The sequence below is a fragment of the Heterodontus francisci genome, chromosome 9, assembly GCF_036365525.1.
Source record: "Heterodontus francisci isolate sHetFra1 chromosome 9, sHetFra1.hap1, whole genome shotgun sequence".
In the NCBI taxonomy this organism is placed as follows: Eukaryota; Metazoa; Chordata; class Chondrichthyes; order Heterodontiformes; family Heterodontidae; genus Heterodontus; species Heterodontus francisci.
The window spans coordinates 23,386,793-23,404,615 of NC_090379.1; the positions used below are offsets into that span (position 1 = coordinate 23,386,793).

A 17,823-nucleotide genomic window follows, 5' to 3' on the forward strand; every position below is an offset into this window, starting at 1 on the left:
TTGCCTCCAGTAAAGACTCCATTCCATTCTCCCAGTTTCATCATCACCGTCGCATCTGTTCTGATGATGCAACCTTCCAAATTAGTGCTTCTGATATGTCTTGCTTTTTCCTCAACCGAGGATTCCCCTCCACTATGGTTGACAGGGCCCTCGGCCGTGTCCAACCCATTTCCCGCACTTCTGCCCTCACCCTTTTTCATCCCTTCCAGAACTGCGACAGGGTTCCCCTTGTCCTCACTTTCCACCCCACCAGCCTCCACATCCAAAGGATCATCCTCTGCAAATTCTGTCACCTCCCCTCCCCTGTCAGCATTCCAAAGGGATCGTTCCCTCCGTGACACCCTGGTCCACTCCTCGATCACCTGGTCCCCTTTCCATGGCACCTTCCCATGCAGTCGCAGGAGGTGTATTACCTGACCTTTTACCTCCTCCTTCATCGTCCAAGGTCCCAAACCCTCCTACCAGGTGAAGCAGCGATTTACTTGTACTTCTTTCATACTGTATTTGCTGATCACAATGCGGTTGCCTCTACACCGGGGAGACCAAACACCGATTGCGTGACCGCTGTTCAGAACACCTCCGCTCAGTCCACAAGCATGACCCTGAGCTTCTGGTTGCTTATCATTTTAATTCAGAACCCTGCTCTCGTGTCCACATTTCTGCCCTTGGCCTGCTGCTGTGTCCCGTGAACATCAACGCAAACTCGAGGAACAGCAGCAACTCATCTTCCAATTAGGCACTCTACAGCCCTCTGGACTCAACATTGAGTTCAACAACTTAAAACTATGACTGCCATTTTGATTTTTTTTTACCATGTGCCAGTCTTAAATTGTTTTTCATGGTTTTGCTTTCAGACATCACTGTTCATTATTCTGCCATTAACTAAAGGACAAAATCAATAGTCACATGGACAAATGCAAGTTAATTAAGGAAAGCCAGCAGGGATTTCTTAAGGGAAAACTATGTTTAACCATCTTGCTGGAGTTTTTTTGAGGAGGTAACAGAGCGGGTTGATGAGGTCATTGCTGTTGATGTGGTGTACATGGACTTTCAAAAGGCATTTGATACAGTGCAACACAACAGACTTGTGAGCAAAGTTATAGCTCATGGAATAAAAGGGACAGTAGCAACATAACAACATAGGAACTAGGAGCAGGAGTAGGCAATTCAGCCCCTCGAGCCTGCTCCATCGTTCAATACGATCATGGCTGATCTCATCTCGGCCTCAACTTCATTTTCCTGCCTGTTGTCCATAACCCTTCAACCCTTTACGAATTAAAAATCTGTCTATCTCCTCCTGAAATTTACTCAATGTCCTGGCATCCACCGCACACTGGGGTAGTGAATTCCACAGATTCACAACACTTTGAGAGAAGTAATTTCTCCTCATCTCTGTTTTAAATCTGCTACCCTTTATCCTAAAACTATGACCTCTCGTTCTAGATTGCCCCACAAGAGGAAACATCCTCTCTATGTCTACTTTGTCAATCCTTTTAATCATCTTATATACCTCAATTAGACCTCCTCTCAATCTTCTAAACTCCAGAGAGTAAAGGCCTAAACTGCTCAACCTCTCTTTATAAGACAAGCCCCGCATCTCCGGAATCAATCTAATGAACCTCCTCTGAACTGCCTCCAATGCATGGATACGGAATTGTCTGAGTGACAGGAAACAAAAGAGTAGTGGATGTTTTTCAGGCTGGAGGAAGGTTTGTAGTGGAGTTCCCCAGGGATCAGTGTTGGTACCCTTGCTTTTCCTGATATATATTAATGACCTAGACGTTGGTGTACAGGGAACAATTTCAATGTCTGCAGATGATACGAAACTTGGAAGCATTGTGAACTATGATGATAGTGTAGAACGTCAAAAGGACATAGATAAGTTGGCAGAATGGGTAGACAGGTGGCAGATGAAGTTCAATGCAGAGAAATGTGAAGTGATTCATTTTGGTAGGAAGAACATGGAGAGTCAATATAGAATAAAAGGTACAATTCTTAAGGGGGTGCAGGAGCAGATGGACCTAGGTGTATATGTGCATAAGTCATTGAAGATGGCAGGACAGGTTGAGAGAGCGGTTAATAAAGCACACAGTATCCTGGGCTTTATTAATAGTGGCATAGAGTACAAGAACAGGGAAGTTAGGTTGAACTTGTATAAAACAGTAGTTTGTCCTCAGCTGGAGTACTGCATCCAGTTCTGGGCACCGCACTTTAGGAAAGACGTGAGGGCATTGGAGAAAGTACATAAAAGATTCACAAGAATGGTTCCAGGGATGAGGAACTTCAGTTATGAAGACAGATTGGAGAAGTTAGGACTGTTTTCCTTGGAGAAGAGAAGGCTGAGAGGTGACGATAGAGGTATTCAAAATCATGAGGGGTCTGGACAGAGTAGATAGAGAGAAACTTCTTGAAAGGATCGAGAATGGGAGGGCACAGATTTAAAGTATTTGGTAAGAGAAGCAAAAGTGACATGAGGAAAAACTTTTTTCACGCAGTGAGTGGTTAAGGGCTGGAATGATAACGTGGTGGAGGTGTGATGAAACATAGGTCTAAAGGCTTAATTAGGTAGAATTTTGATATAGTTAATATATTGTACTTTTAGAATTAAAGATTGAATAAAAGGTCAGTTTTCAAGACTTACTGAAATTCCCCTTTAAGAGAGTTAAAAATGTTAAGGCCTTCCAAGGTCCCTATTGCAATAGAATGTGAACTAGAAATACCTTTTAAGTTGGAAAATCCATTTCAAGTTTTCTATTGCCAGGGAATTGCAGGATAAACACACATTGAAACATCCTGCGTGACATCAGCAAGATGTAGCAATAAAAGTAATTGAGTGTGTTGGTAAAAAGTAAACAGATTGACTCAAAAGATGGTTCAAGCTACCATAAAAGCAATTATAGATAATAAAATAATAAACTGGAATGGTACTTAATAAAACAGATGCCAAGTAAAACCAATTATAAACATTTTGACCAGATAAATGTTCACAACTTCAAGAGCAGGGGAATTCCAACAAAAACATTAAGTGGAGATGTTAGTTAATGATATTACCATATATGGATTTTAAAAGCAGGAAAAACACACATAGAAAGGGAACACCTATATACTAAAAGGTCAGATGATCGTTTAGAAACAGTATAAACATGAGGGTTTTTGTGTATTGCATGTTCAATTCTTTAATAAATATATAAAAGTTAATAAATCGTCTCTGTAGCATTCTGTATACAACTACAAGAATTCCCTCTCTGTGTCTCTTTAAGTGGAGAGATACATATTGAAGAGAGTTTCCCAGACCCTTATAATATCTGGGATATTTATGATGAAGCCATAATTATTTTTAAAATAGGCTATCCGAAAGATGGTAATACTCTCTGTTAGTTTTCTTTCTTTGAGGGAAAACTAGTTAAGTTCTTTGGACCCAAGTAAGTGTCGATAGGAATTTGTCTGGTTTGAACTTAATTAAGGGAGATTCATGGGGATGTACGCTTGATTTGGCTTACTCCCTATAAGGGGTTAAAGTCATAAATCACTTCAGAGGCAGGTTCAATTAAAGCATTCAAAAGGCAATTAGACAGTTATATGAAAAGGAAGAATGCGCAGGGTTATGAGGAAAAGGCAGAGGAATGGAACTGAGGGAATTGCTCTCTCTAAGAGCCAGTACGGACATGATGGGCCAAATGGCCTCCTTCTGCACTGCAACGATTCTGTGATTTTGTGATTCTATAATGCTTTGTCTTTTACTACAACTATTACTACTCCCTTTGCCTTTTGTTCCATGACATCTTTGGCATTTAATCCCTCCTGCTCATCTGCCCTATCACACACCTTCCCTTTTGTTCTTCTACCCCGACCCCCCTCCCCTCCCTTTCTCAAAGCCTATTACATTTCTGACCTTTGCCAGTTCTGATGAAAGATCACAGACCTGAAACATGGCCGGAATTTTACACCAGCGGGTTGGATGGTGCCCAGTGATAGCTGCCGGCCTTTCCGCATCCCAGGGGTAAGGGCATGGCAGTCGGGCACAGGGTGCCCTAATGAGGGCCCCCCTGCCTCCCAATGCAACCCCAGGACCCAAGACACCCCCCCCCCTCCCCCCAAAGGATCAGCCTCACCAGGGAAGGATCGATCCCCTTGGTGAAGCATGCCCCTACTTACCTTCCCTTCTCGATCCATGGCATCGGCTTGGCTGCAGTCCCAGCAGTGGCCATCGCTTCCGATGGTGCTGATTGGCCGGCAGCTCTCTGAGGCGGGACCTCCTCCCTCAAGTGGATGGAAGTCCCACCTCGGGGCAATTAACGCCTGAGGAGTACGGGACGGATCCCCAGGCTAGGCGGAAGCAGGTTCGCCACCGACTTTCACATCGGAGTCCGGCTCCCATCCATCCACCATAAAATTCCGGCCATTAACTCTGTTTCTCTATCCACAGATGCTGCCAGACCTGCCGAGTATTTCCAGCACTTTCTGTTTTTATTTTAGAACAGACCCAGACCCAGTTTTAATACCGATATTTAACGAATAGCCTCACATAAAAAAGTAGCCCTTGGCTGAGGTATGAGCTGGCTACTGGAGTCAATAGAAAGGGGAGGGGAGAGTACTAGGGTGGCAGGGAAAAAACCTGGATATTTGCAATTTTCTATAGAATAAGCAGCAAAATAGTACTGTCTTTTCTTCTTTAATAAAAGGCCTGAATTAGAGGAATTAATATAGTCCTTAATCAGTTGTGTCACAATGCAGAGCTGAACTCGATCACTAGCATTGTTAACCCCAGCCCTCTCAGCGGAATGGCACCATATGAGGTTTTTGTTCAAGGCACTCAATACTATCAGTAAAATATTTTCTCCCTAGGCCTCACACCTCCTGCAGTTGAACTGTGCCAGTGTGGCTAAGGCAGCTACCAGGAGGCACATGGGTGGCCCATGAATGACTCAGTACTCCCGGTACCCTCCATGTCCACAGGCTGAGCTTGTGTACTCTGTGGCACATCATATAGACTATTAAACTCACTGCGCTGTAGTTCAGCTTGTTAAACATTTTTATAGTCTGAAGCAAAGAACAGAAAAAAAGGGACACATTTTTAAAATATACAGATAACTTGCAGAGCAACAATAAACTCAAGGTAAATAAGGATGAGGAAGGCTGATTCTGAGCGGTCTTGACAGGGTGGATGTGGAAAGGATATTTCCTCTTGTGGGAGGATCTAGAATTAGGGGTCACTGTTGAAACATAAGGGGTCGCCCATTTAAGACAGAGATGAGGAGAATTCTTTTCTCTCAGAGGGTTGTGAGTCTTTAGAACTCTCTTCCTCAAAAGGCTGTGGAAGCAGAGTCTTTGATTATTTTTAAGGCAGCTGTGTATAGATTCGTGATATGCACGGGGGTGAAAGGTTATTGGGGGTAGGCAGGAATGTGGAGTTGAAGTTACAATCAGATCAGCCATGATCTTATTGAATGGCGGAGCAGGCTCGAGGGGCCGAGTGGCCTAATTCGTATGTTTGTATTCAGCCCATCCTACCTCATCCACCTAAGAAAACAAAACCCCAAAGTTTTCCCCATCACAACATCCAACTGTTTCTTAAAATTATTTCAGCATTTTTTGCCTCCACGATCAGATCCAGAGGTTTCTTTGAAGTGTTGGTCACTCTGCTGGTGCCAGATATCACTCATAGAATGGCTTCTAACTATTTGAACCTGTACCTAGTTCTAATGCCACAGTTTAACTTGGAGTAATGTTCCTGATCCATCTCTACCGTACCTCTGAGATCTTCTTTAGCACCTTTCAAAGCCAAGAGACCAAAATGGTCCATCTTTCCTCCTAAGTTACCTGGTGCCAGAGATGTACCAGTTTCTCTGCACCGGCTCTGTGGCTTAAACATTGACCTTGTTTCTCTGTGACTAAACTTAAGAAGTTAGCACTCCAGGCACGATTTGTCCAACTGACTGTACAGTTTTAGTATAACAGCCACTGATTTGTACTCTACTAATTTGTTTTCTTTTGATTCCTTTTCCATTTGTTGATTGTGGCATGTGCATCCATCATTATTATACAATATTCACAGTGAATGGCACTCTGTTTCTGTTTTCAGCTTGCAATACATTATCCTCGTCCCGACTGAATTCCACCTGCCACTTGCTAAGTCACCTAGATTTTACCCAGTTCATGCCTCTTCAGATTCGCCTGCCCTCCCCTGCATCCCTACCACCGCCCCCCAATACCAATCCACAACTATGGTTATTATCTGAATTTGACCAGCTTCAACTGAGTTTCTGCATCCAGATTATTAATGTAAATGCGAAACAGTAGAGGTCCCAACATCCATTTCTTGGGTAGCCGAAGATTCAGATATTGCACAGGACAAAGAACACAACCTCTTTTTGGATTTAGATGCATGATCGCTTGTTATAAGAGCCTTGTCAAGCTAAAATATTTCTCACATACTCTTAACTGTTGGGAAAAGGCAATTTTTTCCCAAAAGATGATCAATACTCCACAAGACAAGCCTTTTCTCCAACTGTTTTTTTTTTGTTGAATTCATATACTTCAACCCAAATTCTGTTTCTCATTAGAGTTCAGATGCACTCTGACCTTTAATGAATGAAAGAGCATTCCTACAGTACTTCTGATATCACAGGGCTGAATTTTCACTATGGAGACAGGAAACAGGAGCCGGGTTTGTTTTTGGGTCGGAACCTCACCTCCGGTGGGCAGCTGATTAAATTCAAGATTTTCACATGGGTAATCCCTTAATTTGTATAGAGACAGGTTTGCTGTTCAATTAGAGCCAGTGGGGGCAGAAATGGAAGCAGGTCAGATGAAGTGTGGGACTGATTTAGACTCTCCACGGCAGCCATCACTGAGGCTGTTGGTTGTAAAGCACCAAAGGGAAGCGAGATGTCACAGGGGAGATGGAGGCATGGCACCTGGGGCAGGACTGTCCCACACTTCACTGATGCCAACCTGAATCTAATGTTGGAGACCATGAGGGAGAGGAGGAAGGTCCTCTTCCCGATGCGTAGCAGGAGGAGGCCACCTCGTCATGCAGCACGGGGAACCTCTCTGTTCAGCATCACCTCCCTCTACCTCCTCTTCCTCCTCCTCTCTTACCTCCTGCTCCTCCCCCAGTGAGCAGTCTCTTTCCAGGGCTTCACCGTACTCAAGGTTGGCACCTCTCTGGAGGGCCATGTTATGTAGAGCGTAGCAGACCACTACAATGACCGAGAACCTTGTATTGGAGAGCACCATCCACTGGAATTATATCTTCAGAAGCCCAATGGCCGGCTCAATGGTCGTCCTACTGTGCAGGTGGCATTGGTTATATCGCCTCTGTGCTTCTGTCAGGGACTCCTGTATAGGGGTGAGGAACCATGTATTCATTCTTGTCCCTGGGATACATCCATGCACTTTGTAGATTGGAGTGAAGAACTGAGGCAGCCTGGACTGTCGGAGGATGAAGAAGTCGTGGAAGCTGCCAGGAATGCAAGCATACACATGGCGGAAGCTCTTGTTGTGGTCACCGACCAATTAGCTGTTGTTACAATCATCTTGTTCATGGCTTGTATTAATATTTTAGAGGGCAATTTTAGTTTTGGGGAAATTAAATGTGTAGATGTAAAATAATTGAAATTCAGGAATTCAAAAGGTTGCAGGTCCACCCAAGATAGATTTACATTTCAAAGAACTTTCTATGTTTTTTTAATTCATGATTTTTGTGGAACGTGGGCATCACTGGCTCAGCCAGCATTTACTGCCCATCCCAAATTTTCACCTGAGTGGCTTACTAAGGCATTCCAGAGGGCATTTTAAGAGTCAACCACATTGCTGTGGGTCTGGAATCACATATAGGCCAGACCAGGTAAAGATGGCAGACACTAGTGAAACCAGATGGGTTTTTACAACAATTGACAATGGTATTATGGTCATCATGAGACGAGCTTTTTAATTCCAGATTTAGTCATTGAAATCAAATTTCACCATCTGCTGTGGTAGGATTTGAACCCATTTGCACAGAGCATTAGCCTGGCTCTAAGATTACTAGTCCAGTGACATTACCACTACACCACCACCTCCCCTAGCTGGGCACATACAGAGACAGGGTTAGAGAGGTGAGAGCCATAAAACAGCAAGTGAACTTGTTTAGTTGGGGAACTGAAGCCAGTACACCTAGAAAGAATTGTCTGATTGGTAGCAGTATAAATTATTCATTAAGGTCTCCAAAATCAAAGAGATATTTTGGAGGTAATTAGCTTAAATTGCTATCTGGGATATGCATCACATTGCTATGGAGATAGATGATACAGGGAGATGCCTTTCTGTCGGGGGTTTTTATCTTTGTGTTTTGCTCACAGTAAGGCAGTTGGCTTTGAAAGCAGCTGGACTCGGGAGCAGGGAAGCCATCAGGAATTGGGATGTTTCTGATGAGTGGGGCCTATGCTCAGGCTGGGGAAGTCCAGCTTCGTGAGGTGTTGAAGGAGAGCTGGAGGATTGCCTAGCTGAATGCTAGAGGGTGAATCCCCAAGAGATCTCATACCTCGGAAGATAGTTGAGAAACTAAGGAAAATCAACGTGAAGTGCTAAGAATTATGGTAACTTTGAATTGGTCTCAGGAGAAGTGAACAAACCACCAAGATCCTGTAAAGTATAGGGAAACTGTTGGGGCAGAAGTAAATGTTAAATGGGGGTGTCCTGTTGAGATCTAGAATTTAAAGCTTACGTCTTCATGTTCGGTTAAGATTTTAAGTTTGAAGTATAAGTGATTTCAAATTGTAGTGTTAAGTTAGTAGTGTTTTGCTTTGTTGAACTCTTGTGCAGTGAAGCTTTTTGCTTAAAATGTGAAATCTTGTGGCGTAATCCTTTCAGTAATAACTGGGAGTTCAAATTTCTTTTTAAAACGTACTGATCTCTGATGAGATCAGAACAATGTTGAGGGAGTGGAAGCCCTTCCTGTTGATGGATCTCACTGGCTGCCTTGTTGGCCACATGGGTGCAACTGATGATGGCCTGCACCTGGGAGAATCCAGCGATGGTGGTGAAACTCATTGTCCTCTGTCCTTGCGAGGCCAGGTCTGTCATCAAATGAATGTACAGTCCAGCTTGGCAAAGAGGGCATCAACTCCGAGAAGCAGTGTTGTACAGCCACTTGCGAGATGCTATCAAGGTCCGCAGCCGATCCTTGGAAGGAGCCAGAAGTGATGAAGTTCCAAGCCACAGTGATTTTGACGGCTACTGGCAGGATATGGTGACCAGTGCTGTGAGGTGTGAGGTCTTCGGTGACGATGTCTGTGACCATCTCCCTGGAGAGTTGCAGTCTTCTGGGGCACTGGTTCTGGGTCATGTCAAGGTAGTTCCGTCTTTGGTGGTAGATCCTATGCTGAGGTTATGGCTTCTATGTCCTTTCTTCTCCTCATCTCTCTCCTCTGCCTTCCTGATACCCAGGGCTCTGCCCTTCCTGTGGAGGGTGTTGCTCTCATTGCCACTGGTCCCAAAATCTGACAGTCGTGCCCCATTGCCAGCTGTAGCCTTCCTTTTGCACAGTTGGCTGCCCAATTGTCCTTGGCAACCTGATTGTCTGCCTCCACAATGCCAGGGGGTGATGATCCCGTTCAGTGTCTGAGCGCTGGGTGCCCACTCTCCCTGTCACCTCCTTACCAAATACCGAGTCCCCCTTTTGCCCCACTAACCCTCTTGTGAAGCTGGGCTGATGCCCTGGGGCCACGCGAACTGGCACCTCACTCTGTACCAGCAGATCAGCAACAGACAGCTCCTGAAACCCGTGCACCCCTTTAAAATTCCACCTTCCCCCTCCAACAAGCTCTTAATGAGGTTTTTAAATATTGTAATTGGCCTCAATGGGGAAGAGAGCAGGATCCCTGTCCTACCTTCCGCCTGTCCCCGTTAACATTGCCAGTGCTGGGAACGACGTCTGAAAACTGACACATCAGCTGGCGTTGGTATTTTCTGCCCCCCCACAACCCTCCTGCTCCCTCTGCTCCTGTTCCCAACTTTGTGGGGGAACCAAAATTTCATCCCCATGATACAGTCTGCACAGGTCCAGACGGAATGTAAGTTATGTGGTCTCTCAAACGTTGGTGCATGAAGAGCAAAATTTATGCAATTTTGAGAGTTCTAAACTAATAGTTTGTAACACAAGCACTTTCAGGTTTAATACTTCTTTGGGTAGTAACCTGCAAGGCCTTGGCCTACAAAGACCTCTTTAATGTCTGAGTGAAAAATCAGCTTTGCAAACTGAAGGAAGAAAATGGCTTAAAGTATACCAGTGAAAATGATATGGTTGACATCCGCCACCTTCCACCGATTCAGGAGTTTACCTGGAGGATGGTAATTGATAGGCCCCTGTAGTCAGTGCTATTTAAGTGAAGCCGTAATGAAAGGCAGCTTTGTTCTTAAGTAAATGACTGGAGAGAAAGTTAAAATATTAAGTGTTTCAAGCATGACCTCATCAGAGCTGAACAATAATAAATCTTGGATTGTACAATATAAAGCAAACTTTCAAGACACTTGTTAAACCAGAACTGATTCATGGGATTTACCAATAGTCGTTTCCCACCCTTCAAATTTATTCTTGACTGCCTGAACTATCTCCAATTGAAGCTGTAAATAAAGATTAGGCCAGAAACCAGCAGCCAAAGATGAGAAGATCCAAATTAAAGGAGTCCCTTTCCTTTCCACACATCTATTGAGGGATTGGTGTGTTTACGTACAGGAAATAGATTAAAACAATTCTAAAACAGAGGGTGAGGTTCATTTGTACATGCACAGTTAACAGTCTAACCCTGCAGCAAGACCTAAAATAGGTATAGATGCGAAAGGCAGGAATCAGTTTGTCTGCCCTTCCATATGGAAAGAAAGTCATTAAAATGCTTTCTTCTGGAAAGATTTTGCAGTTTTACAGAGAACTGTTGCAAAATTACTGAACTGAATCTGGTTTTATCTCATGGGCTGGCATTGAGAGGGTTGATAAGATAACGGAGAGTAACTAAGACAAGGCTAGCATTGAGTCTTTCAGTGAACTAACCAGCAGGAACTGACCTCTCTCTCAGTCCTGGGTGCCAATTAGGATTTTCTCTGAGGCCTTCAGGACCCCGCCATCAGGCTCAAATGGGGGTCAGCAGCCCGCACTGTGTGGGGAACAGTCACTCATCTGTGATTTTCCCCAACTTGGCCAATTAGTTGCGAGAGGATGGGCCACCATCTAATTAAGAATAGTGGGTGGGCTTTCAAAGCTGGGGAGCCTTTAGGAGGCTCTCCAGCTCAGAAGTAGCAGCAGGCTGCCTTTTCAGGTAAGTGAGGGAGAGAGGGCCTCCAAGATGGAGGTGCCCTCTCTCCAACTTTCTTTGCATTTAAAATAAAAATTGGTCTCAGCAGCCGGGCCACCATTGTCAAGGGGAGCACCCCCTCCACCCCCAACGGGCAGCCTGCAACTGTACTGAAGTCAGGCAGGTAGGCCGGGCCTCTAAGCCTGCCTGCCCCCCAAGTCTGCTGTCGGGAAGCCACCTCCAGGCAGCTATACCGTTCCCTGACATCTCCGGGTAGCTGGAGGCCAACTGGAAAATTCCAGTTGGCCTCAGACAATAGGACAATGGCCCAGGAGCAGGATGGAGCTGGGGTACCGGACAGTGGCCGGTGGCTCAAAATTCCCTACCCGCCCCCATCAGGGACTGAAATCCTCCCCCATGACTCTAAAATACAGTACAATCTTGGTGCTACCATGCACCACTACCTGGACACTGGTACTTTGAAACTGAAAAGCACTAAGGAATATTCGTTTCCCAGATTGAAAATGTACTATTTATTTCCAGAAGATCCCAATACTTAGCATGCTAATAAAGCTTACTCTACCCATAGCTTACAAATCTTAGCATATCAAAGTGCTGCAGCAAATAAGAAACCATTAATGTTGAATAACTACAGATGTACTGAGGGAATTATTCAGATGGCTAATGAAAAGATGTGCCAGCTTCTAATAAATATTACAACGTTTTTATCATTCTACCGCTGCCCCCTTATTCCTTCCTTACATTTATATTATCCCTGTGTAATTGGAAGGGTGGGTTGATCAACCCCTACAAATATCTTCCACCTTAGTCAAATGGTCACAAAGTTCATTGGAATGGCCCAAGAAGGGACCCCTCTCTAGGTAAATTCCACCAGCTCCCCCCTCCGATCTCCCAGCTATAAGAAGTGGAAATATAACTCTACCCGCTAACACAAAAGGAAAGACTAGGTTTAAATGGCAGCAGGGCCCCACTTAAAATGTAGGTCTACTGGTTAGGCAACTAACTCTGTCTGAAAGTGAGTTTACAACATAGACTCAAAATGTGTATTATATTTGGGCTTGTTTCCCATCCATAAATATTTGAATTAGCAGGCATTACCTGGCCCAAAAGGTGTTTTCTTCTGACTGAACTTCTGCTGTAGAGCTTTAGGCTGAAACTGACTCTCTGGAGATGGAGTTCACTATGAACAGGGAAGAGAAACGTTTCTCCCCACTTCACCTGACCATTCACAGCTTTTAGAGGGCGAGTCTTCTTCTTGTCAAACAGCCCATCTCTAGTTTCCATTATTGCATTCACGTAGAAATCTAGAAGGGGGAAAATGCACACTTAGAAAAGTAGCAGAAAGAATTTGGGCAGTCCAATCTCCTCAGATTTGCCACAAATTCTAGAAAACATTACATTAGACTGTATCCCCAGAGCACCCCAAATGCCGGAAACACTCAATCACCCAGGAAATTCGATCCTTAGGGGAACTTGGTGAATTTCTGGCTCAGAGTTTCATTCATAGAAGCATGCAACAATAATTTACACGTCTACTCCCCTCGTGATTTACATCAATTGTTGATTTGGGCTCCCACCAGAGCTCAGTGCCGGGATTGCCAAAGATCAAAATACCTGCAAGCATCAAAATAGGGCACATTCCAGAAATATTCTCCGCTGAACTACACAAATGAGTTGAGAATTCCACCTTGATAGAGTTGGTTAAATCTGTTTCAAACTGTTACTCAGCCCCAACAAAAAGTTCATTTCCTAGTCACATTTGGGTTGGCAACTGGACATATTCCTGGAGGTTTCATCACATGACCTTCCACTTAAAACCACCCTGCTCAGTCAAACTGCCTTTCACCGTGCCCTCTCCCTATTTACTACATTTTTATAACTTATGAATGCAAACAAAGAAAATGAAAAAACTTTTTTTTTCAATATTGCCCCTATTATTCTTTACCCGTGTCACTTGCAGCACACAAGAACACAAGAAATAGGAGCAGGAGTAGACCATATGACCCTTTGAGCCTGCTCCACCATTCAATGCACTGTCCAGGAGATTAATCTTTATTTCCTGGAGACACCAGGGCAATCCTGGAGGGTTGCAACCTGAGTCACCTCTGGATTGTTTCCCTGAATCATGCTTTATTCTTTATTTTAGAGCTAGCCAGAGGGGGATACATGTAAAATAACTTGTTGCTTAGATGGCCATCCTTTTATTCTAATGCTAAGTTGCCAGCCTGTCTAATTCCAAAGAAAATGGACAATGCCTCAAAAACTGCGTGGTAAAGTTCAAGTAGACTACGATCATTTTAATACAGAGCTAAAATGCACTCTAACAATATATACAATGGCTGTTTTGTTTGCATGGAATTACAATTCCCAATAACTGGGGAGCCTGTTAATATCCAGAACAAGAGTGTTCTCAAGGAAGTCACATTTAGGTCACACCATAAGATAAATAATGCTGAGATACAGCACATCACAAAGTGACAGGGGCACTTGATAGTAATTATCATCCATTGTTTATTACATAATGAAAGCAAACTATGAGAACACATCTTTTATTTCTACACATCAACACTTTTTATATGTTGTGCCCTGATGAATTTTACTTTTTGTGTTTTGTCAAATCTTACATGAGAGGCTCATTATTCTCCAAACGATGGACTACAGATTTGTTCATGAAGCCCCTTTTCTCGGCACTAACTGACCTACTAAGCCTCCAATATGGCCGTCAGGAAGCGGGCCAGCAATGCGCCACTTGCCATATTGGAAAAGGAAGAAAAAAAATCGTTGTGCAGTGCCCACACCAGAATGAGGTGTTGGACCCTTTGCACACATGGCGAGACGGTGGTGTAGTGGTAATGTCACTAGCCTAGTAATCCAGAGCCTAGGCTAATGCTCTGGGGACATGGGTTCAAATCCCACCACAGCAGATAGCGAAATTTGAATTCAATTAATAAATCTGGAATTAAAAGCTAGCCTAATGGTGACCATGAAACCATTGTCGATTGTTTTAAAAACCCATCTGGTTCACTAATGTCCTTTAGGGAAGGAAATCTGCTGTCCTTACCTGGTCTGGCCTACATGTGACTCCTGACCCACAGCAATGTGGTTAACTGTTGAAATGGCCTAACAAGCCACTCAGTTCAAGGGCAATTAGGGATGGGCAATAAATGCCAGCAATGCCCACATCCCACAAAAAACTAATTTAAAAAAAACACACAGACATGGGGACCCAACCCCTGTTTGAGGCCACCACTGTAAGATTGGTTTACTTTGAGGGCAACAGGTGCCAACTGGCCTTGTGACCATCTCTTATCAATACGGTAAGTTTTTAAAAATATACTTACGAGAATGTAGAACCACAATTAAAGGCGGGTCACCACCTGCCCCACAATCCCAGATAACCGAAGCTGACCCCATGCCCCTGGGCCTCAAGCTCTCTCACTTACTTGAGGGCCACTGAGCCCTTGGCAGCAGCTCAATCTTCATTGACTCTTCATTGCTGTTAATAAGGCCTAATATTAGGGATCCCTCGGGCCTCACCATTGAGGGGCAGGGATTGTACCCTATGCCCCGCCCCCCCATACACGTTCAAAGATGGGCGTGCCCAAATTTCTACACCAACACTCCTCCCCCCCTCCACAATGTATTTTAAACTTTACCAGTCTAAAAGTTTACAATATCAACAATGAATATTTTCATGACTTGATAGAGCAAACCAGGTCTTTCTTAGCACCTACTTAATGTCAGTGGTGTGGAAGAATTCGGCAAGTTCTGTACTTCCAGGATTTGAAGCTGGATCCGATTGCTGACAGCTTGGAAACAGGTTCCAATTCGCAGAAGTGCATGACAGGTCTGGATATAAAGAAGAAAACAATTTATACCTCAGTAGACAATCGGGAAAACTGTAAAAATAAGCGAACCACAAAAAAGACAAAAGTTATGATTTAGCTCTCATCTTCCATTGTACACAGTGATTTAGAAATGAATTGCTAAGTGGGTTTTGAGAAGTCAGGAACTTAAAAGATTACGCTGACTTCCCTAACTGCTCCTACGACCCGCAACAAAGTCAAAAGTGAATTGAAGCAGCCAGGTAAATTTTTTTTAAACACCGTCAATCTGATTGATTCAAGCCCCCCTGCTGAGCCCCAAGTGAATCTAAAGTAATTTTTACAGGCTCTGCTTTGGGACATGGCTCCTGTTGGTTTGTATGAATGAAAAAAGAAGCACAAGTTTTCATTCATTGACCAGAAGCCAAGTCCTTCATGCTCCAAGGCAAACTGCATTAATCATTAATCTGTTTTTTTCAAATTAACTTCCTGGGAGCCCAGATTACTTAAGACTTGGGTCTATTAATCAGCTGTAGAAAAAAAAACAAATTTAAACAGCATTAATGTCAGGAGCTGGCACACATATGCCAGTTCAAAAGGCAAATCTAAAATATCTTTCAAATTAACAGCAGTTTTTCCCTGAGCAAACCAGTTTTGCAGGTTTTAAACCCATCTACTGGAACACCAAAAATACCAGAGTAAAGTAACTCATTTACTTCAATACCAGGGACGCCACTGCTGTTTTAACCTTGAAGTTAATGTTGCAATTTTACATAAAATAACAATTAATTCATACACTTGGCTCGTTCTCACTCTTCTGTTTTTACTTTTTACTGTAATATCCTATATTACATCGTTTCTAGCCAATGTTCCTCATTTATTTTAATCTAATTTTTAATCCTCTGCCTTCCTGCAAGTAACTTTGGGGAATGATTTTGCCATTACACAGCACTTCCCCCCCTCCCCCTCCCCGGCTAACCAAATGGCAAGAACTTGAGGATGATGGTCTCAGGTCATTTTGATACACTTTAAGAGGCTTCCGATGGGAAAATAAATCACTGACGATTCAAGAAAGTAAAGAGCGCAAAATGTTAACTGGGGTAAGAGATAGGAGGTAGAGCTGAAGCAGGACAAAAACTGCTTGAGCCTTGCTTTCAACGCCATTAATAAAATGATGGAACTCACCAGGAGGCTACCAGGCCCCAGTCCCTTTACGAAGATGCTCCGTGTGGTGTAAAGGTATTAGAGAGTGAGGAACAATTACATTTAGTGTCTACAAACACTGACTGAGTACGGCTTCCACCAAGTTTGTGGCTACTGTCAACCTTTGCTATTCATACTTTACTCATTGCAGAACACACCTGGGCACATTCCTCATGAAGAACACATACCCTGCTGTAAGCACATACCGGGAAATCATTTTAAATGGACTGTGGCGACTGTGCTAATTATATACTGATACTCTCCCAGTGGACAAAACTCTTCAACAAAACAATCAGAAGCAGTATTGAGGCGATGATTTGGGGGTAAGGGAGGGAAGGAGCACATGTTCCTCATGATGTGGTTTCTCCCCAAGTTCATATTGTAGCCATTATAGGAGACACTCCAAGTAAAAACCCAATACAAACTCATCATAATCCCAAGTACTAGTTCAATAGGTAATAGCCAAGACAAACTCACTGGGGACTTTGAAGGTGGAGATATATCCAGCCAGAGGTTTGACTCCACACTGCTCAACTCTCTAAGTGCCATTGAGCATTCACCAACAACCCTCTTCCGTGGGATCTGAGTCACGATTTTGATGACAAGACCATGTGTTTGGAGAAAAGGCAGTTTGATATTAAACACAAAGGTTTCCATGAACACTAAATGCTGAAAAAACAAAGAGAAAAGAGTGAGTTAGCCTCTGATCAACAGGCTGTGAAAGCTCCTGACTAAGTATTGCCATACATAGCCAAGACTGGGCTGATATTAACTACACTCCCCCAACTGCTGACTGCAGCTTCCCTCCTAGCCATGATGGCTTCTCCTCCCTTTCCCAAAGCCCCAATCTCACTCCCTCCTTCCCATGATAGCTTTTTCCCACACCAACACCCCCCAACACCTCAAGCCCTGATAGCTTGCTCTCTTCCTCCCTCTGTGACATCTCTTTCCCCACCCCATGAGCCTCGATTTCTAATTCCCGCACCTCCCCCCTTTCATGATAGCCTCTCTCCCTCAAGCCCCAATATCTCGCTCTCTCCTCACTCTCGATTGTCGTGGACTGTCCCAAAGGGTCTCTAACTGTGGCCTCCTGCCACTGATCTTCCTTCCTGGATGCTGGCCAGACTGTCAATTTGACCAGGCCAAAGGAAGAACAACATTAGAATGATGTCCTGCCATTAAATTTGGCTGGTTATTCCCCACCCCACCCTGATCTATCCTGCAAATATTGGGACTCTCAAGGGTCTGCAAGGTTTGTGATTTCAAGAATTAAAAATTCAGAATTGGATAGATTTTGAATTCTCGTCCAGCTCAAGACTTTGGAAATTTAGTTGCGTGAACAAACCCAAATGACTATTATGGTCATCCCAAAAGGTACATTACATTAAAAAATCACAAATACAGCAACACTTGTGTTACAACCAGCATTCTTGGAATGATCATGCCTGGAAACTTGAAACAAGTGAACTTCGCTTCCTAATATCAAGAGCACTTCAAAACAATAC

At 43.8% G+C, this 17,823-nt stretch overlaps 1 protein-coding gene across 6 annotated transcripts in view; it reads right to left on the reverse strand.

The window, feature by feature from the left end:
- Positions 1-17,823, reverse strand: part of LOC137373626 (tandem C2 domains nuclear protein) — a 79,806-nt gene that overhangs the window by 11,804 nt on the left and 50,179 nt on the right. For all 6 annotated transcript variants that reach the window (XM_068038685.1, XM_068038684.1, XM_068038688.1 and 3 more), the window contains exons 10-12: positions 16,796-16,987; positions 15,026-15,140; positions 12,390-12,595 (exon numbers count right to left, since the gene is read on the reverse strand). In XM_068038685.1, the coding sequence (XP_067894786.1) occupies positions 12,390-12,595; positions 15,026-15,140; positions 16,796-16,987 (513 nt within the window). The remainder of the gene's footprint in view (positions 1-12,389; positions 12,596-15,025; positions 15,141-16,795; positions 16,988-17,823) is intronic.